This window comes from Platalea leucorodia (genome assembly GCF_965183815.1).
Source record: "Platalea leucorodia genome assembly, chromosome: 15".
NCBI lineage: Eukaryota > Metazoa > Chordata > Aves > Pelecaniformes > Threskiornithidae > Platalea > Platalea leucorodia.
The window spans coordinates 3,776,497-3,789,230 of record NC_138837.1 but is presented as its reverse complement, the minus strand read 5'-3'; the positions used below and the strand labels follow the sequence as shown (position 1 = coordinate 3,789,230).

The window sequence follows — 12,734 nt, the reverse complement described above, 5'->3', positions numbered from 1 at the left end:
AAAGAAGAAAGTGCGCACTAAAACTCTGCTGTTTCTTTACGTGAAAGCAACAACACCCCGATAACTCCAGGAGCCAAAGCACTAACTGCTTCATTTTCTGAAAAAAACTGGTCCTCAGCTCTCGTAACCCCAGTTCTAGTTTTGCATCCCCAAACTTAGGGCTTGGGACGGTTACTGGTGTGTTTTGTGGACGTTTTGAGTTTTCCGCACCTTTGGCAGCCGCCATCGCACCCCAAAGGGAGCACGACGAATTATTCTCCTCCTCTGCGCTGTACTCGACTCTTGTCTCAAAAGTAAATGGTGCAAACGCCCGGTACGCCTGTTCGCAAAGTCCCCGCCGGGACAGAGCCGGCCAGCATTCGCAGGACCGGGGGTCTGGGGCCCCAGTCTTGCCCTGGGTCTGCAGGAGGCCCCAGCTCCGCAGGGCCGGCGGGGTCCTCGCCTTCCTCCCCGCCGGACCTTCCGCTCTCAATCCTTAACCGGGCTCCAGCCTCGCTCCGCGCCGGGCCCCGGGGCGGCCGCGCCTGCCTTTGTGCCCCGGCGCCGGGGCCGCCCGGCCCGGCCCGGCCCGGCCCGGCCCCTCCCCGCCCCGCCGCTCCCGCGGGCAGAGCCGGCGGCCGCCGAGGGCCGGGCGGTCGCCCCCGCCTCCCCGGCGGAGCCCTGCGGCGCATGCCTCCCGCTCCCCGGGGGCAGGGAAGGAAGCGCCGCCCGCCCCTGCACCAGCGCGGCGGGCAGCGGCCGCGGCGGAGCGGAGCCCGGCGGAGCGGAGCGGCGCGGAGCGGGGAGCGCGGGCCGGGCGCCGCCACCCCCGCCACCCCCTCTCGGCCTCCCCCCGCGGCGGCGGCGGCAGGTGAGCGCCGGGCGGCGGGCGGGAGGCGCGGCGGGGCCCCGCCGAGGCCGAGGCTGAGGCCGAGGCCCGGGTCCGGGCCCGGCGCGGCCGGCCGAGGGCGGCGGAAGGCGGGAAGGGGGAGGCATGGCGGCGCGGGCAGGGCCCGGCCGGCCGCGGGCAGCGGGCGGGGCGCCCCGCGGCGGTGGCCCCGCGTACGCCGCCTCCGGGTGTCCCTCCCGGGCGGGCGTCCCCTCACAGCCCCTCCGCGGGTGCCCCCCGGGCGGGCGTCCCCTCCTGTCCCCTCACACCCTCTGTACGTGTCCCCTGCGTGCGTTGTCCCCTCAGGCAGCCCCTGTGGATGCTCCCCTGGCGAGTCTCCCCTCGCGTCCCCTCGCACGGCCCCCGTGGGTGCCCCCTCACGTCCCCTCGCACCCTCCGTGGGTGCCCCCTGGTTCGTGTCCCCTCACACAGCCTCCAGGTGCCCCTGGGGCGCTCCGTGGGTGCCGCCGGGTGGGTGCCCCCTCGCAGCCCCGCACCCCGGCCTGAAGCCGCGCTGGGGCGGGAAAGTTCATCCCGGTCCCGTCCAATTCTTGCGGTGCGACCGCGATCCCCGCGCGGGGTAGCGAAGGCACCTGCCCCTTCCCTGGAAACTGTGGAAATAGGTTAATAGGAAGTAAGTTGTTTTTTTTTTTCATGAACCTGGGAGCTTAAGTGTGTTAATTGCATTTCTTCAAGATAATTAGGTATTCTGATTTCTGTCTTTTTGATCCTTAGCTGCTTATTACAAGGAAGAACGTTTCTGATTTCTCTTGGCCCTAGTGAATGTGTCGGAGGCGACTTTAGAAATTGTGCGTTCATTCGCGTGTTTCTGAAAGTTTGGGTTCTGCCCCGTGGCGCGGCAGGCTGCTCGCGAGATCCTTCCCCCGTTAGTTCGCAGCGGAATACACGAACGGTCGGGAGCGCCGTGCTTTCTCGGCACGCGTAGAGCAGAAGTCGGTCTAAACTAACTTCATTCGGCTAAAAGGTGGAAGTTAAAACAGCGCGTGTTGGGTTGCTCCAGGTTCCATCCCAGGAGGGATGTTCTTGATCGCTACGCTTAAAACTTTAATTCTGCAGGAACGGTGTTTTGAAAGTAATTACCACTGAGGATAAGAAAATCAGAAATGGATGTCCAGAGCTTGGGTTAAAATGTATTTTGCCAAGACGTTCTGCGGCAGAGAACTAGCAAAAGAAGCGGCAAAAGCAGGATTAGTGGCGTGTTCAGAGCTAACCGCTCTGCAGACATCGTGTAAGGCGTGTGCAGGGGGACTCCGCCTTGGTCAGTAAGATTTCCTAGTCTGCTAACAAGATGGCAATAAAACTGCTCCCTGAGCACAGGTCCCAGAATAATTTTGACAAAAGCATTTGTCACGTTAAATAGAAGATTCTTCGTTGGAGCACTGTGCTCTTTTTAAAAGTGATGAAGAATTGTCTTCCCTGGTTGTCTGTTACCTTATTCTCAGTAGCAAATAAATATACTTAGAAGTTTTCAAGAGTTTAGAATCATTAATTCTTCAAAATATTTATTGCCACTGATTAATTTGAAACCAGAACTAGAGAAAAATTGAGAAGAGCAAGGTTGGTGAGGATTCAGAGGCAGAAGCACGTCTCTGCAGGCCGGTAGAGTCCAGTGCCGCACTGCAGCTGGGGCTCACTGGTTTGTGTCGGAGACTGCGAGTTGGGCTTGAAGACCCGCTCTGCTGCCGTGGCTTTTTGTTGGGGTTGCTCCGTGCCTTGTGCCAACCAGGTGCTGTTTTGGTCCCACCAAGTGATGCTGCAGGTGAAACCTTCAGCCCTCACGGGATCCCGTGGAAGTTGTGAACTCTTTGGGGTGTTATCTGGCATTTTCCGGATGGCTTTTTTCCCTTTTCAATGAAACAGGCCTTCATTCTGTTTGGGGTTTCTACTAAAATACAAAGAATAGTTCATAATCTTCATCCTGCTTTTGCAAACTCCCAAAGATTTGTGTTTACCAAGAGCTTTTAGCCTGCAGTGAGGCCGGAATGACTGATGTCTCCGGGTTATTGCTGCATACTGTGTTTCAGGAAGAAATAAGCTCCCTTTCCTTCTCTTTGAGATGCCTCAAGTCCCTCAGTTGTGCGTGCTTAATGCCAAGCCAGAACAAGCAAAAGCTGTCTCAGGCCAGCGTGTGAGTTCAGGCATCACGCTAACATAGTTACTCTGCTCTTTGAATAAGAGTTGGTTTGTGTTCCACCGTCTCAGATCATGGGCAAGCTTGCTTCACATCCGCCCGTTATGTACCACGGGGACATAACCAACATTGTTTTTGTTGTAAAACTGGAAAGCTGAGCTATGTATGGCGGGAGTTCTTTAAAAAGGGCAGTTATGCCGAAGGAAACACGGGGAGCAGAATATTTTGCAGGGTTCTCCACTCCCACCAATTCTATTTTTTTATGAAAGACTCCCTTAAAATTGTTCTCTCTCTCTTGCCATAAAGTTCATGGCAAAAATATTAAGCCAACGTTAGCGCAGAAGGGGGTCGCACACGCCTGCGCCCTGAAGTATCATCAGAGTGATTCTTCGTGAGTCTTGACAATACGTGGTTATTTAGGAGCGTGCGCGAAAGAGAGTGTAACCTTCAGTGAAAAGTGCAGGAAGAGTTTCGGAAGTGAAGATAATTAGCTGAATCGGATTATGGTTGTGCCGGAAAATACTGAAAACCACAAATGATGAGTGCTCTGTCTTATCCTTAATGGCAGTAGTGACTGATTTACCCTTTAAAGTGATGTTGAGGAGTAACTCTTGTGATTATCTGGCACAATAAGTCTGAGTGTTAGTAATTTACAATTTATGTTGCCAGTATTATTACATGGAACTTGTAGAGGGTAGATGCATAATAAAAAATATTCTTCTTTTTCTTTATTGTAGGATGGAAGAGAGACCAGTCTGAAAAACTGCTCCGTTGTGGACTTTGCTGTTGCCTGCTAGAATGTTCCTTATGAATGCTTCTCCTTTGGTAGCTCTTCAGACAAAATGGGAGTCCTTTGGACCAGCAAGGAATTGTAGATATCCCGCTTGCTTCTCTGAATCCGAAGGGGACGTCACTAGAACCTCTGTAAGTGCAAAAGTTCAGATGATCATAAACAATCTGCAAAGTCAAGAGTCTCCCCTGGGTATGAACAATGAGTATGATTGTATTATGCAGAAGAAACAAAAGGGAGAAAAGGGCACTAGTAACAGAGTCGCATCTAGCACCACGCTGCTACGGAAGCATCCTCAGTATACCAAGCGCGGTTGCCCTGCTGATTCAGACGACACTGAAGTGGAAGAGAACGTGGGGTTTGGGGCTTCCTTGCTCGATTCTGACAGCGATGATTCTGTTGACCGAGGTATAGAGGAAGCCATTCAAGAGTACCTGAAAGCAAAAAGCAAAAGTGACCAGTTGTTGCAAAGGAATGCAGAGTGTTCTGAGAATATAAGCAGAGACAAAAGGTTTAAGAGAGAATTCTCCCAGAACAAAATGGCCAGTAACCTTCTCCCTGTGACATTTAAAGCCGAGATGCTCTCTGAAGAGTACCTGTCTGACCACCTGGGAATTGGTAAAAGGCTACAGCCTGCTTCCCCTCAGAGCAACAGTAGCGATGACTCTTTTGAACAGAGCATACAAGCTGAAATTGTGCAGTTCTTGAATGAGAAGAAGCAGCAAGAAATTAGTAAGTGTGTAATCGGGGAGGATAAAAAAGATTCCCGTGTGAGATCTGTCCTAAAATGCGACAAAGAAACGACTAACAAAACAAACTGTGGTGCTATGAAGCAAGGTTGTAATGCGCTCCTCTTGAGACACCATCCCAAGCTACAGAAAACCAGCACGCAGTCCAAGTGTTTGCAGTCTAAAACGCAAGAAGAGCCTAGTGATTTCAGCCAAGTGAACCAAGCCTATCTAGAAATGGCCACTGCCAGCCAGCCCTGGTTAGTGGAGCAAAATGAAGAAAATGGCACCAATTACTGGGAGACGAGGGGAGCACTTATCAACGAGAGCATGCACACGTCCGACTCCAGTAGTGATGATGGCATTGAAGAAGCCATTCAGCTTTATCAGCTGGAGAAAATCAGGAAAGAGGCAGGTCACGCAACAGACTGTGTCCCTTTGCAGAGGGAACAATTTGATACAAAGGGTATGGCGGACATTTCTGCAAGCCTGATGATTAGCTCAACAAAAAGTGCCTCACCAGAAATCCATAAAAGCCCTATAAGCAACAAGAGAAAAGAAATTAATTCAAAGTCAACAGAATTAGAAAGCACCAGCAAAGAATTTAACAAGCTGTTTAAACCACTGAAAAAAGCCAGACATTTTGCACCTCCGGAAAACAAGATTGCTGCTTGTGAGCTCACATTGCAGGCCTCTTGCAGAGCAGACACATCTGCGGAACTCATGTGTGCGGAAGCTATCCTTGATATTTCCAAAACAATCATGCCATCCCAAATGGGAAGTGACAACAAATCACTCGCTGCAGACTCCTTCTTTTCTCCCCAGCTTCTTTCGTCCTCCCGTTGTGAAAGTGACAGCAGCCTTGTGGACAGCGATGATAGTATAGAGCAAGAAATCAGGGCTTTTTTGGCTCTGAAAGCACAGTCAGAAAGCCTTGGAACAAAGCCTCCCAGCCTGTCACACTCCATCCAGATGCCTTTGCCTTCTGATCAAAACAGCCTCACCGGTACCCTTGAGCCTTCTCTTCCCAAAACACTGAAGCTATCACTGAGTCGTAAAAGGAGACTTAAAAGGGAAGGCAGAATAGCGAAACAGGGTGCATCAAAAGCACCTGAACAGCTGGCGACAGGACTTTTCCAGCCAGGTAACTATTCAAAATTTCCTGTGCTCCAAGAGGGGTGTGCCCTGAGCAGCCCCGCAGAACTCTGTGATGCTCAAAGGCTCGGCAGCAAAGAGACTAGGCAGCAGCAGCTGATGTCTTCCGAATTATCCGGATCTCTTGGCAGATGTGTGGCCTTGGACCCTGTAAACCCTTTTATGCAGGTTCAGAGTAGCGCAAGAAAGCTTATGAAAAATACCATCCAAACTCAAGAGAGGGATGGTTCGGACGATGAGAGCAGTTCTCTCGATAGTGACGAGGACCTTGATAGTGCTATCAAGGACCTTTTACGGTCTAAAAGAAAATTAAAGAAGAAGTCCAAGGACCAGAAATCTCAGTGCAAGAAGAGAGTCAGATTTAGCGAGACAGAAACTCAGCTGCTCAATGAATTTAGTAGCCTCCAACAAAATGAGTGGAAATGTAAAAATCCCGTGCTACTGAAAAGCTGCCTCTCAAAATCCAGAAAGGCTGTGAAAGAGAATGCAATCAGAAATCCTCCAGACAACATAAATGTCAAACTTACCAGTGAAAAAACAGAAACCATGAAGAACTTAGAGTTTAACTTACAGCTTAAAAAAGGATATAAACCTAAACCAGTTTCAAACCAGAATAACCTGCGGGTAGCTAAAAATAAAAAATGTACTTTCACAGCTGCGTCAGACGCTGATGACAGCAGTTCAGTGGACAGCGATGACAGCATTGAACAAGAAATTAGGAAGTTTTTGGCAGAAAAGGCTAAAGACTCTGCAAGCAATTCAGAGATACAAAAAGATGATGCAACTCTGGACCTGCTGAGAGTGACCAAACAAACTGCTAATAAAGGAAAAGCAAAGCAACAGCCGGTTGAAAATGAGATTGACCTCATGCTGGGTCAGAGTAAAAAGACTGAGGTAGCTCAGCAAACTGATGAGTTGAAGAACTCTCAGAGAACGGAAGGGAAAAGTGCAATGTTACATGGCAGTGGGAAATCCGCTTCCTCTGCAGAGAATGTTAATCTTCATACTACTGGTCAGTCAAAAGCTAAGCAAGGTGCGGTGGGGGTTAAAGGTGTTGCTGGTGGTGAGTTATCTGGAAACACAACAGGTAAAAAGAGTGTCCCCAGTTCGGAGCCTGTGCAGAAAACGCTTCCACCTAAAACCAGCAAAAATGAAGGTTGTAAAGTACGGAAAGTCATTAATGCAAGGTCTAGATCTAAAAGAAAGAATACCTTTCACCTAAAAATTTCGAGTAAATTTATTGCAGGTCTAAAATATGCTCGGGACAGGAAGAAATCCATGCTTTTGAACAAAAGGCAGAAAGCAGAGCGTTTGCTCGCCCAGAGCAGTGCGTTAGGAGCAGAGGTAGCTTCCCAGGATACAGACGTACTTAACCAGGGAAGAGGAGCCCCCTCGCCAAACGGCGAATTCAGTGGGGAGTGTACGACAGCAATAAAAGAATCCAGTTCTTCTCAGAAGCTCGCTGTGGAAGTGTCAAGTCCCCATGTAGCAGAAGCCTGTGAAAGACTGGAGGCTGCTCCTTTGTATATCAAAGAGGAAGCAGAGGGTGGCGGAAAGGCCGGTGCTTCAGGAGACCAGTCGGATTCACGCTCCGGTCTCCCCTTGCAGGAGCGGAGCGTGGCAGCAGTAAAGGCAGATAAGGTTTGCAGAGGAGTATCCAAAGCTGAGGACGCACAGGTGTGGATCGAGGAAGGAGATATCCACAAAGACAGCTGGGCCGATTCCAATTTAGATCCTCCACACCCTGAACACAGTATGGCAGTGGTAAAAGCAGATAAAGTTAGCAGAGACACATCTCAGCAGAGTGTACATGTGTGCAGTAAGGGAGAGAATAACCCGCAAGACAAGAGGCCAGATCCAAATTTAGGTTGCCCGCTGCAGGAACTAAATGTGACAGCAGTAGAAGGGGATAAAACTAGTGGAGGAGCATGTACAAATAACAGTATGCAGACGTGCATTAAGAAAGAAAAAGTTATCTGTCAGGACAGTGACAGGCAGGAAGAAATTCAGGTATCCAGCTCCAATTTGGAAGGAAAAATATCTGTCCTGCAGAATAGGGAAACTGCTTGTGAAGTGGACCAAGGGCAGGAAGTTTTAGACAAAACCTGTGCAAAATTTACTGACCTACCTGCAGGGGACTGCCCAGATTCCCTCTTGAAAAGAAAGGTTTCAAATATGTAAGTACACTTCTTTTTACAGTAACAGTCTTTTTAGAAAATAACTATCATTGTAATTACCTTGGTAAAACTTGAGACATGAAAGGAGAGACAGCGGGAGATGCCGATATCTGTATATCATATACACACTAATGTGAAAAATGCTTCTATTTAACAGGGGTATCATGGATAAACATACATAGTTTTTGTAGAATTTTGTAAATTATTTAAAGTGCTCTAAGGAAATATTTTTTATAATGATTTTTAGGGCTTGCATTACTACAGGATGCTGTAGTTACTGTAGATGAGATACTGGCTAATCACGCTTTAAATTATGAGGCCTCTAATCATATATCAAAAGGAAACCTGTTTGCGTGCAGAATATATTTGGCAATCTCTTAAGAGATCCTAGGAAAACACAGCATTTGATAGTAATGTTACGCTTTTGAAGCAGATTATCTGACGTCTGTTCATACTCAAGCTGCCTTAGGACAATCCTATGTAGTGGTTTTATGCTGGGGTCTCAGTTCTCCCACCCTGAGGACTCTTGGGCGAGTTCACTAAGCAGAACTCCAGGGAATTCAGCGCAGCTGTAGGTGTGGAGATCCGTCCTTGAAGATACAAGTGCAAATCCAGGTAAATAAAGTGGATCGGTCTGTCTGCGCATCCTGCGTAAAGCGATCTCGGCAGCTGCTGAAGGTACCTTTTGAATGGCAGAAACCTCCCATAGCAGGGGACGCAAAGCACAATTGCAGTTCGAGAAGAGCGAAGGAGCGTGTCTGTTCAGACAACGTGATTTCTGTGGATTTTGCTAGATTTACATACTGTTGGGCCTGCAAGGCTGAAACAATTCCTCGTTTTTCTCAAGTCTAATTTCGATGCCCTGCAGTTACCCAGAGATGGCTTTTGGTTTCCTGAGTGAACTTTCTCAAATTGAGTGCCCTTACTTTTCCTTTTTCAAAAGTGTTTTCTAAAATGTTACATTTTTGTGAACTTTTCTTTTCATTTACGATTTTTGTGCAATAGAACAAAGCTAGATTTGCTGTAGGAAGTCCCTAATGTAAACGCCAAGGATATTTTCAGCACTGTTCTTTCATACTGGTAGTGCTTTCTCTGCCTCCATTTCCAGCAGCCAGAATAAAGCAATTTTTCACTACTATCTTTTTATTTGTACTAACTTTAAATGGGATTGAAGTAGCACGTTCATATCACAAAAAAAAGTGCCCCCGCACTGGTTTCACTGAAAAATCTAAAAGGTGTGAATTTAAGCTGTTGGCTGGTTCTTTCCTCTTCATTTGTGTGTAGTGAAGTCCTTTGAGTAGTTTGTTCTTACACCTTGTCCCTGTGAATTGATCCGATATTCTCTTTAGCGAGTCTTCTACAGAACTTCTCTCGGCCAAACTACCACTCGGCATCGCTTTGTTTCTCGGTCACGTCAGCAGTCTTCCCGGAGGCTGGCCTTAATGTCGAAAAATGGCGCAAAAGCAGTCGGGAACGGACCCGGTGTCACACAGTATCGCCCGGTGTGAGCGCGTTTGCAGAGTATTGGCACGGTGTAGCATAGAGTAGAACAAGTAACTGTGGCATGTAGAGAAATAAGCAACATCCTTTGTGTGTTTATACTGTTGTGCAGTTACGTTTTAAACATGTTTATAGTGGTCACTTGACATTTCTTACTGTCCGGCCACCTTTTTATAGTCCTTGGGTTGGTTGGTTTGTTTAAAAGATCCGTATGCTAGATCATCTCATTTTTGTGGTAGGATACCTTGGAAAAGTGTTTTTTACTTAGCTCACGTGCCTGCGGTCCGTCTACGCAGGCGTATGTTTTTGTCTGCCTTGATTCAGTTGCAGGATTTGGGCCTTTTGTTTGGAATAGGTAAATAGGCTGGTATTTTAAAATAGAAGTTTTCAGAGTACCTTGCTTTAAAAGGATTAAACTGTATACTTAAGTTTAATAGAGATGATGGAAGCACTATGTACTGTTTGTATAAAATAAGCTGAATGTTTCTCATCAGAGTTTTCAGTAAATCAACATTAAGACTTAAAAGGTGTCTTGTGCCCCTGTCGATGTGTCTGTGTTCTCAATACTATTCACTTTCAGTTAAGATGCAATTCCGATGACCTTGTGCTTTAAATAAAACCTAATTTCAAACAGCACTTTTTAAAATTGATAAACTTGATTTGTATATAGGCAATGATGTACATTGATAAGTTTATAATGTTTAATAAATGGGGTTCTGACCATGGACCGTGAAACCAGAGTGCTCCTATGATTTGTGTCATCGTCTTTAGTGAGCAGTATTTCTGTGGGGTTGTTTTTTTTCTCTCCCGACTGTAGTCGGGAGATGTAATTAGCTTGTGCCAGTAAGGTTTGTGAGCAAAGGATGTTGGCATTGAAGACGATCACAGCGTTTGTGTTGGCCGAACCTGGGAACAGGATCTCATTTCATCTGCTGCTCTTGCTTCTTGCCTCCTGTTGTCTTCAACCACTCGCTGCCCGACGCTGTAATCCCCTGCCTGACAATAGCGTGCGAGTGCCTTGTGACTGGGAAGCAGAACCCAGATCTTTAAAGATGTGTCCATTTAAGGGAATATTGTTCTTAGTAACAGAAAATGAAGAAGGAGAATCTACAAAGTGCATAGGCAAAAAAAGTTGCCAGTGTTCTGGGAGGTGAGAAGGGTTTTCACAGTTTTAGCAAAACCCTAACAGCAGTTTTCTTTCCTGGCATTTGTGGTCAAGAAGTGGAGTCTTTCCTTGTGCTTGCCCCTCTCCGTTAGTGGCATGAGGATTAGCAAAAGGGGTTCCTTGGTTTTGAGGCAGAGTTCAGCAGGTGACAGCTGTCGTTCAGTCGGAAGGCACGCGGTGTGTCTCTAAATGGCCTCCTCTGCAGCAGCCAGGATTTGCACGTGATCCTTTCTGCCCCGCTATCCAGGACTGGTGGTAGTGAGGCTGGGAGCCCTTGATGGTGTGGAGATGGGATGAACACGCTTTCTTGCTCACGGGTGACGTTGCGACCCCCAGCCCTGAGGTTCTCCTAGAAGGCATGGAGACGCTGAGCTAATCATCAGGCTGGGAGGGAGGGAGGGAGGGAAGACTGCTGTTTCGATATTCAGACCATCCCGTCTGCACCAATTGGTATTTCTGCACCAATGCTATGGGTATTCCCTTCTACCTCCACGTCCTCCCAGTCGTCTTTGGTCTCTGCAAGTAATTTTTCCAGACTTTGTCCCCTGAGAACTGCTGACTTGCCAAGGGGGAGCAAGCACCCACAGGGGATGTGGGTCAGTGAACCCATGGAACTGGTGCTGCAGCCATAAGAAGAGTGCCATGGCTCTGCTGGCACCATCGTCATTCTGGGCACGGTTCTTACCACTCGCTCGGAAAAGAGAAATCGCTCTTACGCATTACCGATGAAAGGCTGAACAGCTGAGGAGTAGAAAGATTGTACTGAGTGGGAATAAATTCATGAGCAAGAGTCCCACACGTGTGGTACCAAGTCAGGGACTGCAGTACAAATCTCTTGAGGTCGAACCTTGGTAGATGCAGTACCGAAAGCATTTGGTTCTTCCCGGTGATGCTGATCCCAGCAGGCAGCCAGCCGCAGGGTAGGCACAGCCTGTACACCCCTCCGGGCCCTTTTCAGCGCGCCAGTGATAGCTCTGGCCAGTGCCCGGAACAAGCTCCTTTTTCCATTATTTCAAGCCTCCTGAAGCATTAATTTGATCCTTTATCTATTGCAGTAGATACACATGTGGAACCATGGACTCAGGTCTACTCAAACATGTAAAGAAGTTACTTTTTTTTTTTTAACGAGTGCTGGTTTATATTTTTAAAAAATGCACAATGACTTTTTTTTTCAGTCAGAGCACAAAACCTGCTAATTTGCATCTTAAGTTATTAAACTACTCGGTATATTTTATTATGGCTCCTGGTAAGTTACAGCATCCTGACTGCAATACCAGAGTTCTCAGATAAATCTGTGCTCACTCGGGACTTTGAAAATAGGTGTATTGGTTTATTTTCATCGCAGTGGCTATTTTTCTGTGCTTCAGGAAGGGCAATCTTCAAGGATCCTCAGGGGACCACAAGGGCTACCTTACATTTTTATAAACAGTTCTTTGCTGCTATTTTAGGAACATGTGTTTTGATGTGTAGCTGCTTTTTATACAAAGAAGGAACACACCATCTCTGCCGCCATTTCTTTTATTAATGTATATGCTATTTAGACCTTTAAGAACTGCAGTTTGCCTTGGTTTGATAGTGCAGCCTTACATAGTTCTATCTGCAAATGTCGCTTTCAAAATCCAGAGTAGAAAGAGACTGTTTTGGGTAGATTCTCTGCAGTAAAATGTGTCATCTTTAGGATGATATTTTGAATTTGTACAGGTATTTCTTAAAAATTTTTCAAAAAAAAAGTGTATTGGGTCTCCAACGCCTGAACAAACAGGTCAGTGTTTCTTAAGCCCACTAAAATAGGGAAATGTAGGAAAGGGAGCACAAGGAAAATATGTCTTTGACCTAAGTAAGGTAAAAAAGCTGACATGAGGACACAGGACATTTCAGAGGAATAGAGTGTGCGGGAGGGATGCGGAGGAACTGCAAACCTCTGTAGTCTTGAGCAACTCGGCGCGTAGAGGCACGTCTCCTGGGGCTGGCTGCAGCTGAAGCTCGCGTGTTGCTCCCTTCTGAGCGAGGAGAATTGGATAACCTTACCCCCGCGTGTGGCAGGGCACGGTCTGTATGAGGGTGACGTAAGGCACACTGCGTGCAAAACTGTTCAAAGGAACTGGTTTCAGTTCAAGAATAAAACAAAAAGGGAAGAAACAAAGGCAAGGAAGAAAAGAAGTGGGTGTTTTTAGATGAAGTATGAAAACAGGTGGAAAA

The 12,734-nt window shown here is 47.6% G+C and overlaps 1 protein-coding gene across 1 annotated transcript; it reads left to right on the top strand.

Moving 5' to 3' along the window:
- The first annotated feature begins 710 nt into the window (after nucleotides 1–710).
- PPP1R26 (protein phosphatase 1 regulatory subunit 26) lies at nucleotides 711–10,097 on the top strand. The gene is made up of 2 exons (XM_082327855.1): nucleotides 711–850; nucleotides 3,758–10,097. The coding sequence occupies exon 2, from the start codon at nucleotides 3,819–3,821 to the stop codon at nucleotides 7,872–7,874; it is 4,056 nt and encodes a 1,351-aa protein (XP_082183981.1). The 5' UTR covers nucleotides 711–850; nucleotides 3,758–3,818; the 3' UTR covers nucleotides 7,875–10,097.
- Nucleotides 10,098–12,734: the final 2,637 nt, after the last annotated feature.

Excerpts from the sequence above, each read along its gene's own strand:
- PPP1R26 (XM_082327855.1), top strand. The coding sequence starts at position 3,819 with ATGTTCCTTATGAATGCTTCTCCTTTGGTAGCTCTTCAGACAAAATGG.